Genomic DNA, 13,684 nt, shown 5'->3' on the forward strand with positions numbered 1-13,684 from the left:
AGTTGATAAATTGAAGAATTTCCCTTGGATATAACAAACAAAAGCGGACATGAAGAACGCACAAATTCAACCTGAAGAAATTTTGAATCGAAATATATACAGAAAGAAAATTGACAACTCGGAAGTTACTCCAGAGAATGAAGTACCAAAAGGAGCAGGTCCCAAGTGGACGGAAGAAAGGAAGGTGATCTTTAGTGAACAGATGAAAGCATCCTGGATCCCCCGCAAACGGAATCATAATAAAGCTTCGTGTGTTCCGAAAGGGACCATTCACGCATAATAAATAAATAAATAAATAAATAAATAAATAAATAAATAAATAAATAAATAAATAAATAAATGTCTACACTGAATTGAGTTTGTCCTTGAAAAACACAACAGACGGGATATTTGAAATACCTCACCCTTTATAAGGAATAAGTTATTAACTACACTTACGGGTGGCATAAAGCTTTCATCGGCGGATATTATTTAAATCAGCGCTGCGAAACTGGACTGGAGAAGAAACCTTGAAATTCTTCCAGTGAAGCCACGTCATGTCAGCTCGAGAGAACGAACAGTGGTCGACATTGACTGGGACAAAACCAGTTCATTATACCGAGGAGTGTTATAATGTTCATACACACAACAACAACGTTTCTGTTCGTGACATCACGACACTGAGGTAGAAAATGCTGACGAGTGACCAACCCAAGTGGATGGGAAAATAGCTCCGAAGGTGGAATTTGTTTACGTGGAAGTCCATCAAATAAACGGTCAATTCAGCCGCCTACGTACAATTGAATGTCTCCCCGAAAAATGTTTCACGAGACAAATAAATAAATAAATAAATAAATAAATAAATAAATAAATAAATAAATAAATAAATAAATAAATAAATAAATAAATAAATAAATAAATTTACAAATGGCTTAACGTCGCACCGACACAGAGAGGTCTTATGGGATAGGAAAGGGCTAGGAGTGGGAAGGAAGCGACCGTGGACTTAAATATGGTACAGCCTTGTGTGAAAATGGGAAACCACGGAAAACCATCTTAAAGTATCTGATTTGTTGATTCTAAATACACTTCAGTTTGAGTTACAATGGGGGGAGTGGGTTAAATATTATGTCATTTTTGTGGACGTATTTTATGGTTGCCCCTGATAGCAGAAACTGATACTAGAAGAAAGAGACGAGGCAAACAGTGAACAAGTTATCAAAGCGTAAACATGAGGAAACAGAGATTCACAAAAATTTTCAAATTTAAAAGGATTAAGGTCGTATATTAGATTATCTACGATATTGTGGATATAACTGCAGTGTATACATTTAAATGTGAAATGAAGATCCCCACGAACCTACTACGCTGGCGTAGCAGGGGGAGAGGTGATACTCCCACGTGGCGTGTCCCAGGTGGCGGATAGGGGGTCCTAATCGGCTTGCTGGCGGACTTGAGCGAAATAAAATAGCTCTCGCGGACCTAACACACATCCTCCTGTGGGTGGGGGACGCAGGCGAAGAATACACCCACGGTATCCCCTGCCTGTCGTAAGAGGCGACTAAAAGGGGCGACCAAGGGATGATCGAAATAGAACCATAAGACTACTTGTAATTAGTACCACCACGCGGGGAACACAATGGGCCGCTTTTACTTGAGGTAGTACCACTATGTTAGGTACACAATAGGTTTGTGATTAGTAGGGACAGTGTGTGCATCAGGGTGAGTTTTACAGTACCTGTGATTAGAACCACTCTATGAGCGGTAGCATGGATCTGCCTTGCTATGATTAGTACCCACTATGTGAGGAACACCATAGGTTTGCGTTGCCTGTAAATGGCGCCGCAATGTGATAAACACCATAGGTCACACGCGCGCATTACACTACCTGTGAATACTACCATAATGTGTGGTACACCGCGAGTCTGCACTACTTCTGATTAGTACCGCAACATGACAAATACCGTGGTTCTACTTTCCTAGCGATAAGTACCTTTACGAGGGGCCGTTGACCTGGGTTTTGGACCCGTTTAGATCACAAACATCGATTGAGGATTGTGCTTTAGAAGGAGTCCCTTGGTCAGTATATTTTATTTTCAAAATCTTCCTCCACTCGGAGGCTGCCAAAGAAAAGAATACACAAGCATTTTCATTTTAAAAAGTCAATTAAGTCTCAGTCTGGCGAATATAAGTGGTGTCTGAGTATCAAAAGAGAACCCCTGAGCACTTTCAGCCCCCAGTCGATGAACTCCTTGGTACTGATGTTAAAGGTCTTAATCAGTTCTGTCGTCTTCTTAGGGACTGTCCCTCTCGCACCGATCATGAGACACCTCACTTCTATGTCGTCCAGTTCGTATTTATTCTTATAATACGGAACTGTAGGCAGGTAGACAGACTTCTTTACTCGGTCCACTTCGGAGTGTCGTACGATAGTTTATGGAAATGTGGGGCATTGCGGATCGGATCCACTGATTGTTTTAAATTCATATCCATCCATTCATTCCTCGTCATCACGTTTTGAATTCTGGTCAGTGGATGATAGATGTTAGGCCTATTTAAACAAGCATCATCATCATCATCGTCATCATCATCTGGAGGGCGTTGAGGATAATTCAAGAGGTCCGCAATAATAATGTACATAAGTTGTAAGTATTTGAAGAGCGAATTGTTATTGTAGACACAATTCATAGACCATTATACTAAATATGTCTTCACTGTTGTGTAACTTACAGTATAAGTAACTCTTAATTTAGCCGAAAGATAGTACAAGTTAGCTGCGGAAAAAGAAGAAATACTACAAGGCAGTGATGTAATTCTTAGACACTTGGAATTGCTAGCATCCACACGAGACCATATTTTCCGCCTCTGGTTGAGAAAATCTCGTGGATCAGAAATTCCTTCTTTGAAACTGAACATGAATTGCCCTCCCTTGAGGAAGATCAACTAGCCGAAATATCTTGGCAGAGAAAAAGTGAACATTAAATTGAAGTATGGCATGGGTGGAGAATTAGATAGTGTGGCATATTTAGCTCCAGAAAGTTCCATGAATGTATCACAACTCCACGTCTCTGATCGACTTTTGGCTCCATGACATCCCCTATACCCTAACATTTTACGCCCCACTAACTACTTTTTTTATTATTATTATTATTATTATTATTATTATTATTATTATTATTATTATATTTGCCTTTATTTGTAGTGGCAAAGTTAGGACTCAGAGACGCCGAGGTGCCTAAATTTTGTCTCGCAGGAGTTCTTCTACGTGCCAGTAAATCTACCGACACGACACTGACGTATTTGAGCACGTTTGAGTACCACCGGAGTGGCTGAGCCAGGATCGAACCAGCCAAGTGGGCGTTGCAAGGCCAGCGCCTCAACCGTCTGAGCCACTCAGCCCGGCGCTTTTAAAAGCAGGAAGGATCATAATATGTAGATAAAGTTTGAATTCAAGAGGAGAAATTGGGGCAAATATTAGTTGATGGGACGTGAAGTAAGGAACTGAAATAATTTATCAAGAGAAATGTTCGATTAATTTCTAAGTTCTCTGAAAATATTTACGAAAAGTCAGGTAAACAAATGATAGGAAATCTACCACCTGCGCGACAGCAGATCATTGATGGCTGATAGAGACTCTTCTGAAATCTATTGCTACATGTCAGTAGATATGACTGCTGAAAACACTGGGGTGGACGAATTCACCATAAGAAGGTTCCAGTTTCATTAATATTGACAACGCTGTCACATGAGCAAGCAAAACCAATGGTTTATTTTCCCATGATGACGCCAAACCTCTGAATGTCGGCAATACACTTTCTAGCAGGCGAATTAAACTAGTTGAAGTCTCCTTTGAGAGAGATATATTACCTTGTTAATATTTCCTCTGAGACTGTCCGTCTCTCGGAAGTCTCACATTAGTTACGTTGGTACCACTGGAGCGGTCAGTCGATTCTTGTAATCTAATACCTACGTACCTGTTCTTCGTAGAGAGAGGCAAGGAAGACATGCTTTGCTGATCAGGCGAGTTGTTGGCCTACAGCCAAGAGCGCTTCGCATTCACTCAAAGGAATGGCATTACTACGACTGATAATATTCCTGATCAAAATTTCTCTAGACTTCTGCATCATTTCCGTGTCGAAGGTATTGACAACTTAGGTCTACGTCTGGTTCTAAACAAACTGTGCACTATAACTGAATCCATGAGTTGGAAAACCAGTCATCTCCACTTTCTTTACGACATCTAGTTTTTTTTTCAAGTTGCTTTGCGTCGCACCGACACAGATAGGCGACGATGGGATAGGAAAGGGCTAGGAGTGGGAAGAAACCCGCCTTGGCCTTAATTAAGGTACAGGCCCAGCATTTGCATGGTGTGAAAATGGAAAAGCACGGAAAACCATCTTAAGGGGTGCCGACAGTGGGGTCCGAACCCACTATCTCCCGAATGCAATCTCACAGCTGCGCGCTCCTAATCGCATGGCCTACTCGTTCGGTCGTATCGTGAAGTTTTACTTGCATTCGGACCCCACTGGTGGCAGCCGTGAAGATGGTTTTCCGTTGTTGCCCATTTTCAGGCAAATCCTGGGAATGTACCTTAATTAAGGCCACGCCCGCTTCCTTCCCATTTACTAGCCATTTCTTATCCCATCGTCGGAATAAGATCTATCTGTGTCTCGACATCATCCCAAATGTGCTCAATAGGATTGAGATCGGGTGACTTTGGGGGCGAGGTGAGCATCCTCATGTCCGTGGCTGTTCATTGGACCAATTAGTAACCGGTGTTTTATCTTGCTGTAAGTCTCTATAGGGGTGTTGTAGGGGAACATATTCCTGTATCGTTCGCCGAAGAGAGACACTGCCAAATGTTCTAGGGTCCCATCTGTACGTCCCTGAATTGTTAAATTCAGATGGCCTACCACAGCGCCATTTCGCCAAAACGCAGGTAATTCAGTTACTTATCGGTACAATGTACAGGCGAAATTGTATTTATTAAGAAAATATCCTATTTGGCTTCCTCGTCTGTAATTCCATGCAGCCCACTATGAAAGCAAGTCTTGGTCAAGTAGTGTCCCAGTTTAGCCGACTAATTGCCTTCTCGTATTTGTGACATTTGAGTATTCAAAGATGTTTTGCATTTCTGGTCCTTTGTTCTCGTAATGAGAAGCAGTGTTCACTATCTTATCTACGGCGTATAAACCAGTCATAAATAGTAAGGAATGTACTTTAAAGTGGCAGAAAGAAATGCAGGTACAATACTACAAATAATGGTGAAAGCAACGTATCTTTCAACGGTAGGGGTGACCAGTTAACCAGAGAAACAAGAAGGTCGTTTGGGAAGGAGGAGTAAATATCCTTCTTTGGGTAATTTTTTAGCCAATGTTACTCAACTTTAGGATCTTAAACATCGATAAAGTGTGCGAGGAGACAACGGAATGGGAGAGGCCGTATCAATTGGCTGCATTTTAACGACGCGTTGAAGACTCACTTCTCAGGGAAAATCTACAGCATTATGGCATCTTGTATGGCCAGTAGTAGCTGAAGGGGTTTGTAACGAACATTATTATTATTATTATTATTATTATTATTATTATTAAACTTCGCTAATCTGCCAACTAGGGATCACGATAAGCCTCACTTTACATTCTGCCATTTGTTCATTTTTCGTTTGATCCACATCGTCTTCATTAGCTCAATGTGTTTAGCACGACGTTCTTCTGTCCATTTAGCACCAGTTGACCGTTTTTCGTCCCGGAAAGTCCCAAAAGTCTTGATGGCTGCTTTGAAAAGATTTCGGTCTTCTGCATCTTCTGCTTGCAAGTCCAGTTCTTTAAGATCTTTCTTGACATTAACGTACCATGACATTGCCGTTTTTGGTTTTGAGTCAAATTATTATTATTATTATTATTATTATTATTATTATTATTATTATTATTATTATTATTATTATTATTATTTAACAGTGATCAAACCTGAAGCTTTTTATGCCTCGAAAACGCTCAATTTATATCATAACAATTTAAAGTAACAATTACAGATTAAAGAAAGGAAAAATTTTGAGAAAAATCTGAGAGCCAAGAATTAAAAATGGAATATATCACCCCAAACCCAACTCGGAAATATATTCAAAAATACCTAAACTTACTGATACAATGAGACGGCGGCGAATTAAATTTACAAGCTATTTGAAAATAATGAATAACAATAAACTTACTTATCGAATACACAATCTTTTGCAAATCAAACGTACGAGATCAGAATGGTATAAGCAAGTAGAGAAACACCTCACTGAATTAGGATCATCAAATCTGGTCGGTGGAACAGAAATTACAACAATGCATGAAAATGAAAAACTATCGGGCAAGAAGGAAAGCTCATCAAATGTTGATTCCGTGTGGTCCTAAGTGACCTATTCGCGCAGAAGAATTAGTCCTCGATACTGCCATCTGTAGGCCATGTTTACACAGTCTACCTGCCCTTCCCTTTGCGAGATGTTCCGTGGCTTGGCCAATAGCTTTTCGGGTGCATCCCTCACTCCCGAAACCTTCTTCCTAAATGTTGTTCAGTCCTGTATCTCTTCTTTCTAGATACCCACTTCTGCTGTGTCTTTGTACACCCACTGTTATTTTGTGCATGAATACGGGCAGTATATCCACAGTGTTTTTTTCATAGAGATTTAGGACCGGTACTGCTCGCCAGCATTCGTTACAAATAGCTCAGATAACTCGTCTCGATATGTCTGTCGTAGGCCTACTCATATTGTTTTGCCTGCCCTTTTCAATCGTTTTATGAACAATTAATAAGAAGCACCTTATTGTATGCTGCAGTTCGTAGTCAGAATTCATCCATTCTGATGTCATCATGTCGTCTGTTTAGTAAAAGACTATCCATTATTCGCTTTTTTATCCTGCAGTTCTTATTGTAAAGCTTGGTACTGTGTCGTAGAAGGCAGTGGTAGTTTTAACTGCATTTCTTCTATATAGAACGGTTGTCTAGTTGTCTAGTGTGGCTAGGATAAGTGTTTCCAGATAATGTCTAAGACGTTTGTCATGATGGGGTCTGTTTGTACGTAGACTTTTTTTCCTCGTAGAAGCATGTAAGTTATTAGAAACGCCCTGTCATCTCTTGAATATGTTTAGAGGTTAGGAGAGGTCAGAGAACCAAGGACTATCTACCAGGGAATAGTATTCTTCTATGATCAGAGGAAGTGTATACTCTCTGGCTTGACAGGTATTAATCAAACATGGCTGAATGCAATGGCATTACTAAGGATGGAAATCACATACCGTATATCAGAATATTAATGAAAGTGTTGGTCGCTTAGCAACCTGTTAAGTACAGAATGTATTGCGGGTTAGGGTAAGCCTTCGCCTGCAATTATTGGAGTGATCATGATCATTTAAGGACTTGATTTTATGATTACTCAAAGTTGGCTGAACTTAGAGACCTATCAGTGTCTCGTGATTCACCGACAGGTAATTCCCGAGAGAATAAAACAGAAATGAAGTATATCACTCCAGCAAAACGGACGGATCTGAGAAATTTGTTTTTAGTTTTGTAGTCTACTCACGTATAAAGGGTATCAATGGCATCTAGAAACATTTTTGCAGAGCTAGTGGCTCCGCGGTTTGGGTAACATCTTACATTCAGGAGAGAGTTGGCTCGAACCCCAGTGCCGGAAGTCCTGAAGATGGTTTTCTGTGGTTATTCATTTCCGCACCACATATGCTCGGGCTGTACCTCAATTAAGGCCACGGTCAATTCTTTTCCACTCCTACCCCTTTCCTATCTCAACGTCGCCATAAGACCAATATGTGTCGGTGTGACGTAAAGTAAAAAAACATGGAGAAAACTTCTTTAGACATTAAAAGGTGGAACAAATTGTCAGTGGCCTAAACCATCAATTATGGACCTTTTTATCGATGGACAATATTTTTTTAACAAACCGTCCTAGAATCACTGAAAGACTAAATAGACCGTGAGCTTGCATCCGGGAGAGAGTGGATTCGAATCCCACTGTCATCAGCCCTGAAGATGGCTTTTCTTCTCCCATCGTCGTCATAAGACCTATCTGTGTCAGTACGACGTAAAGCCACTAGCAAAAAAAAAAGTTTCTTCTGATGTGGCGCTGGTTTCATTTTCGAATTCACCATCACTCTTGCCATTACCTGCCGAAGAACAGGAGGCAATCATTTCTTAATCTGCCATTATACCGTAGCCTGAATTAAAGTCATTTTTCAACCAGTCATTTACGTCGTTCTTATCTACGTCTGAGCATCCGGAAATACGTGCAAATGTGTCAAGGAACTCAGAAGTTTCCACAACTTCACAAACCTCAGGGATAGATGCACAGATAGAAGACCATGATTGTCATTTCACTAACTTGATCCCATACAGATGCGATCATATAAATAATGCCATTCATATTTTTTATTTTCAATACCGAAATTACACCATTATTTAATCAGCTTACTGACCAGCTGCTTCCTGTAAAACTGCTTGTTGTTTTCCAATTCACCCTGGTCCATTCGTTGCAACAAGGCTGTTACATTAGGTCCTTAAACATCCTTGGCGAAAAACACATTCAAGAAGAGTCGACCCCGTAAAAGAAATACTGTACAAGTAAAAACAAATTTTTATAATTTTCGATCCGGATAAGCGGGAGATTCGGATTAATGAGGGCCGGATAAACGAGGTTATTGTGTATTTATTATTATTATTATTATTATTATTATTATTATTATTATTATTATTCTTTCTTTCTTTCTTTCTTTCTTAATCCCTTCACCGTCCAGGGTTGGTTTTTCTCTCGGACCAGCGTTGCCAACCGTACGATCTGGATCGTATATGTACGATAATTCGATGCTGTGTACTATTGTAGGATCCTAGAACGTATCGTAAATTTTGTCTTGTTTTCCCTTAAAATGCGTAGATTTTTGTTACTTCTTTTATTCGTGCAAGTTAAGAGAGGGAGAGGCTTTTAGAATAATGAGATTCTCAAAGGAAATTTATGTACCAAGAATGGGCTCTTTCGTTTCCGAGTTACCTCACGGTATCACGCCTGTACTGTAATCAGTAGATCATAGCATTCGCCTTCAGTAGATTGAGGATGACTGGAGGAAATTACCCTTTGGCAATATCAACGGTGATATGACCGGCTCCATGGCTAAATGGTTGCGTGCTGGCCTTTGGTCACAGGGGTCCCAGGTTCGATTCCCGGCAGGGTCGGGAATTTTAACCTTAATTGGTTAATTTTTGTGACACGGGGGTGGGTGTGTGTGTGTGTGTGTGTCGTCTTCATCATCATTTTATCCTCATCACGACGCGCAGGTCGCCTACGGGAGTCAAATCAAAAGACCTGCACCTGGCGAGCCGAACATGTCCTCAGACACTCGCGGCACTAAAAGCCATTCGCCATTTCATTTTCAACGATGATATTAAAGCCTGCTCTGATGTAGATTAATTGTGGGCTAAGTTACAGGAGGTGAAAAACACATTTGGTGAATGTGAGTTTCCCTGCACTTGCAGAATTTTCACTTTGTTTCTTCACCCCATCACTCGAACGCTGATTGTAAAAGAATAATTAACAAAATTAATCTCAATGAAGTCAAAATCAGGAATAGGCTAATTATTTCCATAGAGAATATATTAATGGTTATTTTAAGTTGCACGTTTCTCTCTTTAAAAAAATACGATTTTTGGGGGGTTATTGAACGATCCTGACCATCTCGGAGGTTGGTAACGCTGCCTTGGAATCAGAGAAGGATGCCACATCTACCGCCTCAAGGGCAGTGTTCTGGAGCGTGAGACTTTGGGCCGGGGATACAACTGGACAGGGAGACCAGTACCTCGCCCAGGCGGCTTCACCTGCTCTGCTGAACAGGGGCCTTGTGGGAAGATCGAAGGGACAGACAAGGAAGAGGAAAGGAAGTGGCCGTGGCCTCAAGTTAGATACCATCCCGGCATTTGCCTGGAGAAGTGGGAAACCACGGAGAACCACTTCCAGGATGGACGAGGTGGATATCGACCCCCCCCCCCTTCTACTCAGTTGACGTCACGAGGCTGAGTGGACTCAGATCTCGTACCACTTTTCAAATTTCAAGGCAGAGCCGGGAATCGAACTCGGCCCTCGGGGGGTGGCTGCTAATCACACTAACCAGTACACCACAGAGTCCGTTACTTCTAACCGATGTAATTAAATTTATATTAAATTATCCATATGTTTAACATTTAATTTGAGGGGGGCCCGAATTTTTATTTTGGCAGGCGGGTCCGTATCACATACGTTATGTCCCTGCACTGTCCATTAGCTTAAAGAAGTCTTAAAAGAGGCATGATAATGCCGGAAACATTGTTAGATCCGTGCTGCTGACTGCTCAGAGATTCGATCACATAGCCTTGAGCATGTCTTAACTAGCTGCGCTACGTAGTCGACCTTGTTTTCTCTCACTGCAGCACGATTTTGGTAGCTTGTGAATGATTTCATCTTCACTGACCTGGGATACCTTATCTGACGTTCAATACTTTCAACTTTCTTTCCATATGAATATCAGTTCTATCTAGCGAATGTTAATTGTTATACTGAACTTTCTGAATTTTTATTCTATAGATAAAGGTATTTTTTTTTAATGTTGGAAACACTCACCCAGAACGCTGAGACTTAAGCCGCTCCCCGGCCTTCTGTAAACCGTCATCTTGCGATAGATAAAGTTCTGAAGCTTTATTCACCAGATGCCGTTATTGCACTTCTCCCCTTCCTCCTCAAGATTACGTCACCTCAGTACGAAAACAAAACACTCTCACAAAATCACACGGTCTTTATAAAAAAACGCTACATTTTTAATCACCCAGGTTTTTCGATGAACTTTGTGTGGAACGGAAATATATAGTCACAAGGTCAGAAATCCTTGCGAATGAGTACCATAATGAATTATTCCTTTTTTTATGTCAGCAAATATAACAACATACTTTGCATTCACCGGAAACTTCCTCTCCTGACTGATTCAAAATTGATATAACGTCACATTTCACTCTAAACAGATCACACTGGAACATCCAGAATTACGTTAACTAAATGTTCGAAATTTTGAAATCATTGTCCAATAATATATTTAAAACGAGTTTCACTAGTTCACTCTAAGCGCTGTATTTCAACAGAGGATTCGATATATAAAAATCGTTATTCAGTACAATAGTTACTAACACTTTTTATTATGAGGGCACAGTATGATTTAAAAAAACAGGAACTTCACTTTTATTTTATTAATCCACTGCTTTGTATCAGGTAAATTCTTAAACAGTCCAACACAAACACAGTCGCTCATTCTCACGAACTTTTATATCATGCCCAAAACAGTCATTCGTTTTTTGCCCCAAAGATTAGACTTGTACAGGCATCAATCGCATGGTCTTCAGTCATTTATTTCACCACGGAACGTAGAGATGTATATTTTGTTTGTTTTCAAATTCAAAATTCCTAAGAACACAAACACGATCTCAGAATGAATGATAAAGGTATGGAAAACAATTCGTTTTTATGAAAGATTAATCAGCGATGAACACCCGTTCGTTTTAAAATAAATCCACTATAGTCTTGGTATATCTGACATGCACCGTGTTGTAATCTGCGGGGGTGTTTGAACGTACGGCCGACCTGTGCGCCCGCACAGACGAAAGCGCTGCCTCGACTGGTCACAGCAGTAGCAGTGGGTAGAAGCCAACAGACAGCGCGCCTAGCCTCATACCTACCCACTCAGGTCCACTCGCCCACCGAGTTATCCGCCCACCTGTTCTCCCAAACAAACATTTGCCTGCCTATGTAGATGGGAAAGAAGGTAGGGAAGAAAGAAACAGAAAGAGATAATAGAAAGAAAGACTCTTGTATCCACAACACGATTGTTATCCATGCAGTAACGGATGGATGAATCACTGACTTCATTCAAGGACGTTGGACGATTTGAATCGCTTTTATTTTTTGTGCAGAATTGTTGTCACGATTGCCCTCAATCATTCTGCTCCACCAAGACCAATTTAATGCAAATAAAGTAATAGTAGTATGTTCCTCCGAACCATCAATGAAACACGAGAACAAAATTGTGAGAACATAGAGCGATTTTCTTCACAAGCACCTCTTTTTGAGATTTGTTCCCGTGATGTACACAGACCACAGAGTACAAACACATATGTTTTGTAATAATGATACATACCGTATATTGAAGAAGGTAAATCTTATAAAAGAGGCGCACAAACGAACGGCACTGACAAAGCTGATGGGCTTTATATCTTTCGGAGATGAAGAGGAGCTGGAATTTTGTCCCGCAGAAGTTCTGTTACGTCAGCACCACTCAGCCGGGTAACCACAGCCTTGCGCTGAATTTTAACAAAGTCTAAGAATTCTTTCTGAACAATGTGATCGGATAACAAATACAGGGCGAACAAATTGCAAAACTTGAATTCTGTTTAACAAAATTTGATTTTTGTTTTTGTACCGTGTTTACAAAGCACACTGTGGCTTGTAGCATGGACAAGAAAAGATATCTTTGATCTTGGCTCTGACAATTTGAGACTGATTTGATATATGGTTGATGCTAGTAATACCATTCGTTATGCAAGCAGTCCCTGCTGTGAATGGTCACAGAGGCATTGGCGTGTACATTTCAGGGTCCTTCGTAGACTGATGAGAAGCTTCTTCTTCTTCTTCTTCTTCTTCTTCTTCTTCTTCTTGCTGACTGAGGAAAGCAACGGGAAATTATCTCACTTCACCTCTTTAATGACACAAGGCTATCTATGACAGTTGACTGTAGCGCTGTTGTGTATCTAGCCAGTATTCAGGCTGAAATACATCTCATGACGAATTCTTCTTCCCGGCCTTTACTCCCACTTTCTTCGAGTCAGCAGGTCAGTGGATTCGGCCCAGTTTTATGGGCGAATGACCTTCCAGACATCAGCCATATGTGAAGAGATTTAATCACTTTTGTATTTTTCTGTGGCGAGCGTTTTGTTGTATGTTGTATGTATTGAGACGAATGAAACATCCAGTCCAGAGATCAGAGGAATGAACCATAAGCAGTTAAAATTCTCGACCTGACCAGGATTCGACCTAGGGACAATCTCAACTGCAGCCTACTATTCAGCCAAGAAGGCAGATTTTTAAAAAATATTTCGTTTGGTTCATCTATGGACCACCTTTGACAATCTTTGCAGTATTCTTAGCCTTCTCTGCCTTCACTCTCTCCCAGTATATTACTATTATTATTATTATGATGCTTGTGATGGCCTAGCTGTTGTCGTTGTTTGGCTCTTCTGGGGTTCTTGGTGGTGCTACCTTAAGCCTTTTTGTTAGCCTCTACTGTTTCCTGGTCTAATTGTGGATAGCTTCTGTAAGGGATGTTAGGAAGGATGCGTTTCCGATATTTAAAAATTAACTCCTGTTAGTTAATGCGTATTCATTAACATTAAGTTCTGGGAGATCGTTGTATCCAGTGGCCTTATAAAACAGCCTGTGGGAGTCCATTCTGTACAGGTGTCCGTAGAAAGCCAGCCGTCTTCTTCTGATTGCACCTGCAAAGTTTTCTTGGTGTTGTTAGAGTTCACGGTTTGGTTTGTACCATCGCCTATCTGACCTCCGTTGGTCAACTCTTGCTCTTTTCCAACCCCGACGGTATTAGAGCATTCGAGGCCTAGGGAGGCTTTCATTTTCACGCCCTTCGTG

General features: G+C 40.8%; 1 protein-coding gene across 2 annotated transcripts in view; it reads right to left on the minus strand.

Moving 5' to 3' along the window:
• Nucleotides 1-13,684, minus strand: part of rols (rolling pebbles) — a 385,580-nt gene that overhangs the window by 206,849 nt on the left and 165,047 nt on the right. The window contains exon 1 of one of the 2 annotated variants that reach the window (XM_067156407.2): nt 10,619-10,778. The exons of the other annotated variant lie outside the window; for it this stretch is intronic. Coding sequence (XP_067012508.1) covers nt 10,619-10,667 — 49 coding nt within the window. The 5' untranslated portion in view covers nt 10,668-10,778. Of the gene's footprint in view, nt 1-10,618; nt 10,779-13,684 lie in introns of those variants that run through there. 2 annotated transcript variants of the gene reach the window in all.

This window comes from Anabrus simplex, chromosome 12 (assembly GCF_040414725.1).
Source record: "Anabrus simplex isolate iqAnaSimp1 chromosome 12, ASM4041472v1, whole genome shotgun sequence".
In the NCBI taxonomy this organism is placed as follows: Eukaryota; Metazoa; Arthropoda; class Insecta; order Orthoptera; family Tettigoniidae; genus Anabrus; species Anabrus simplex.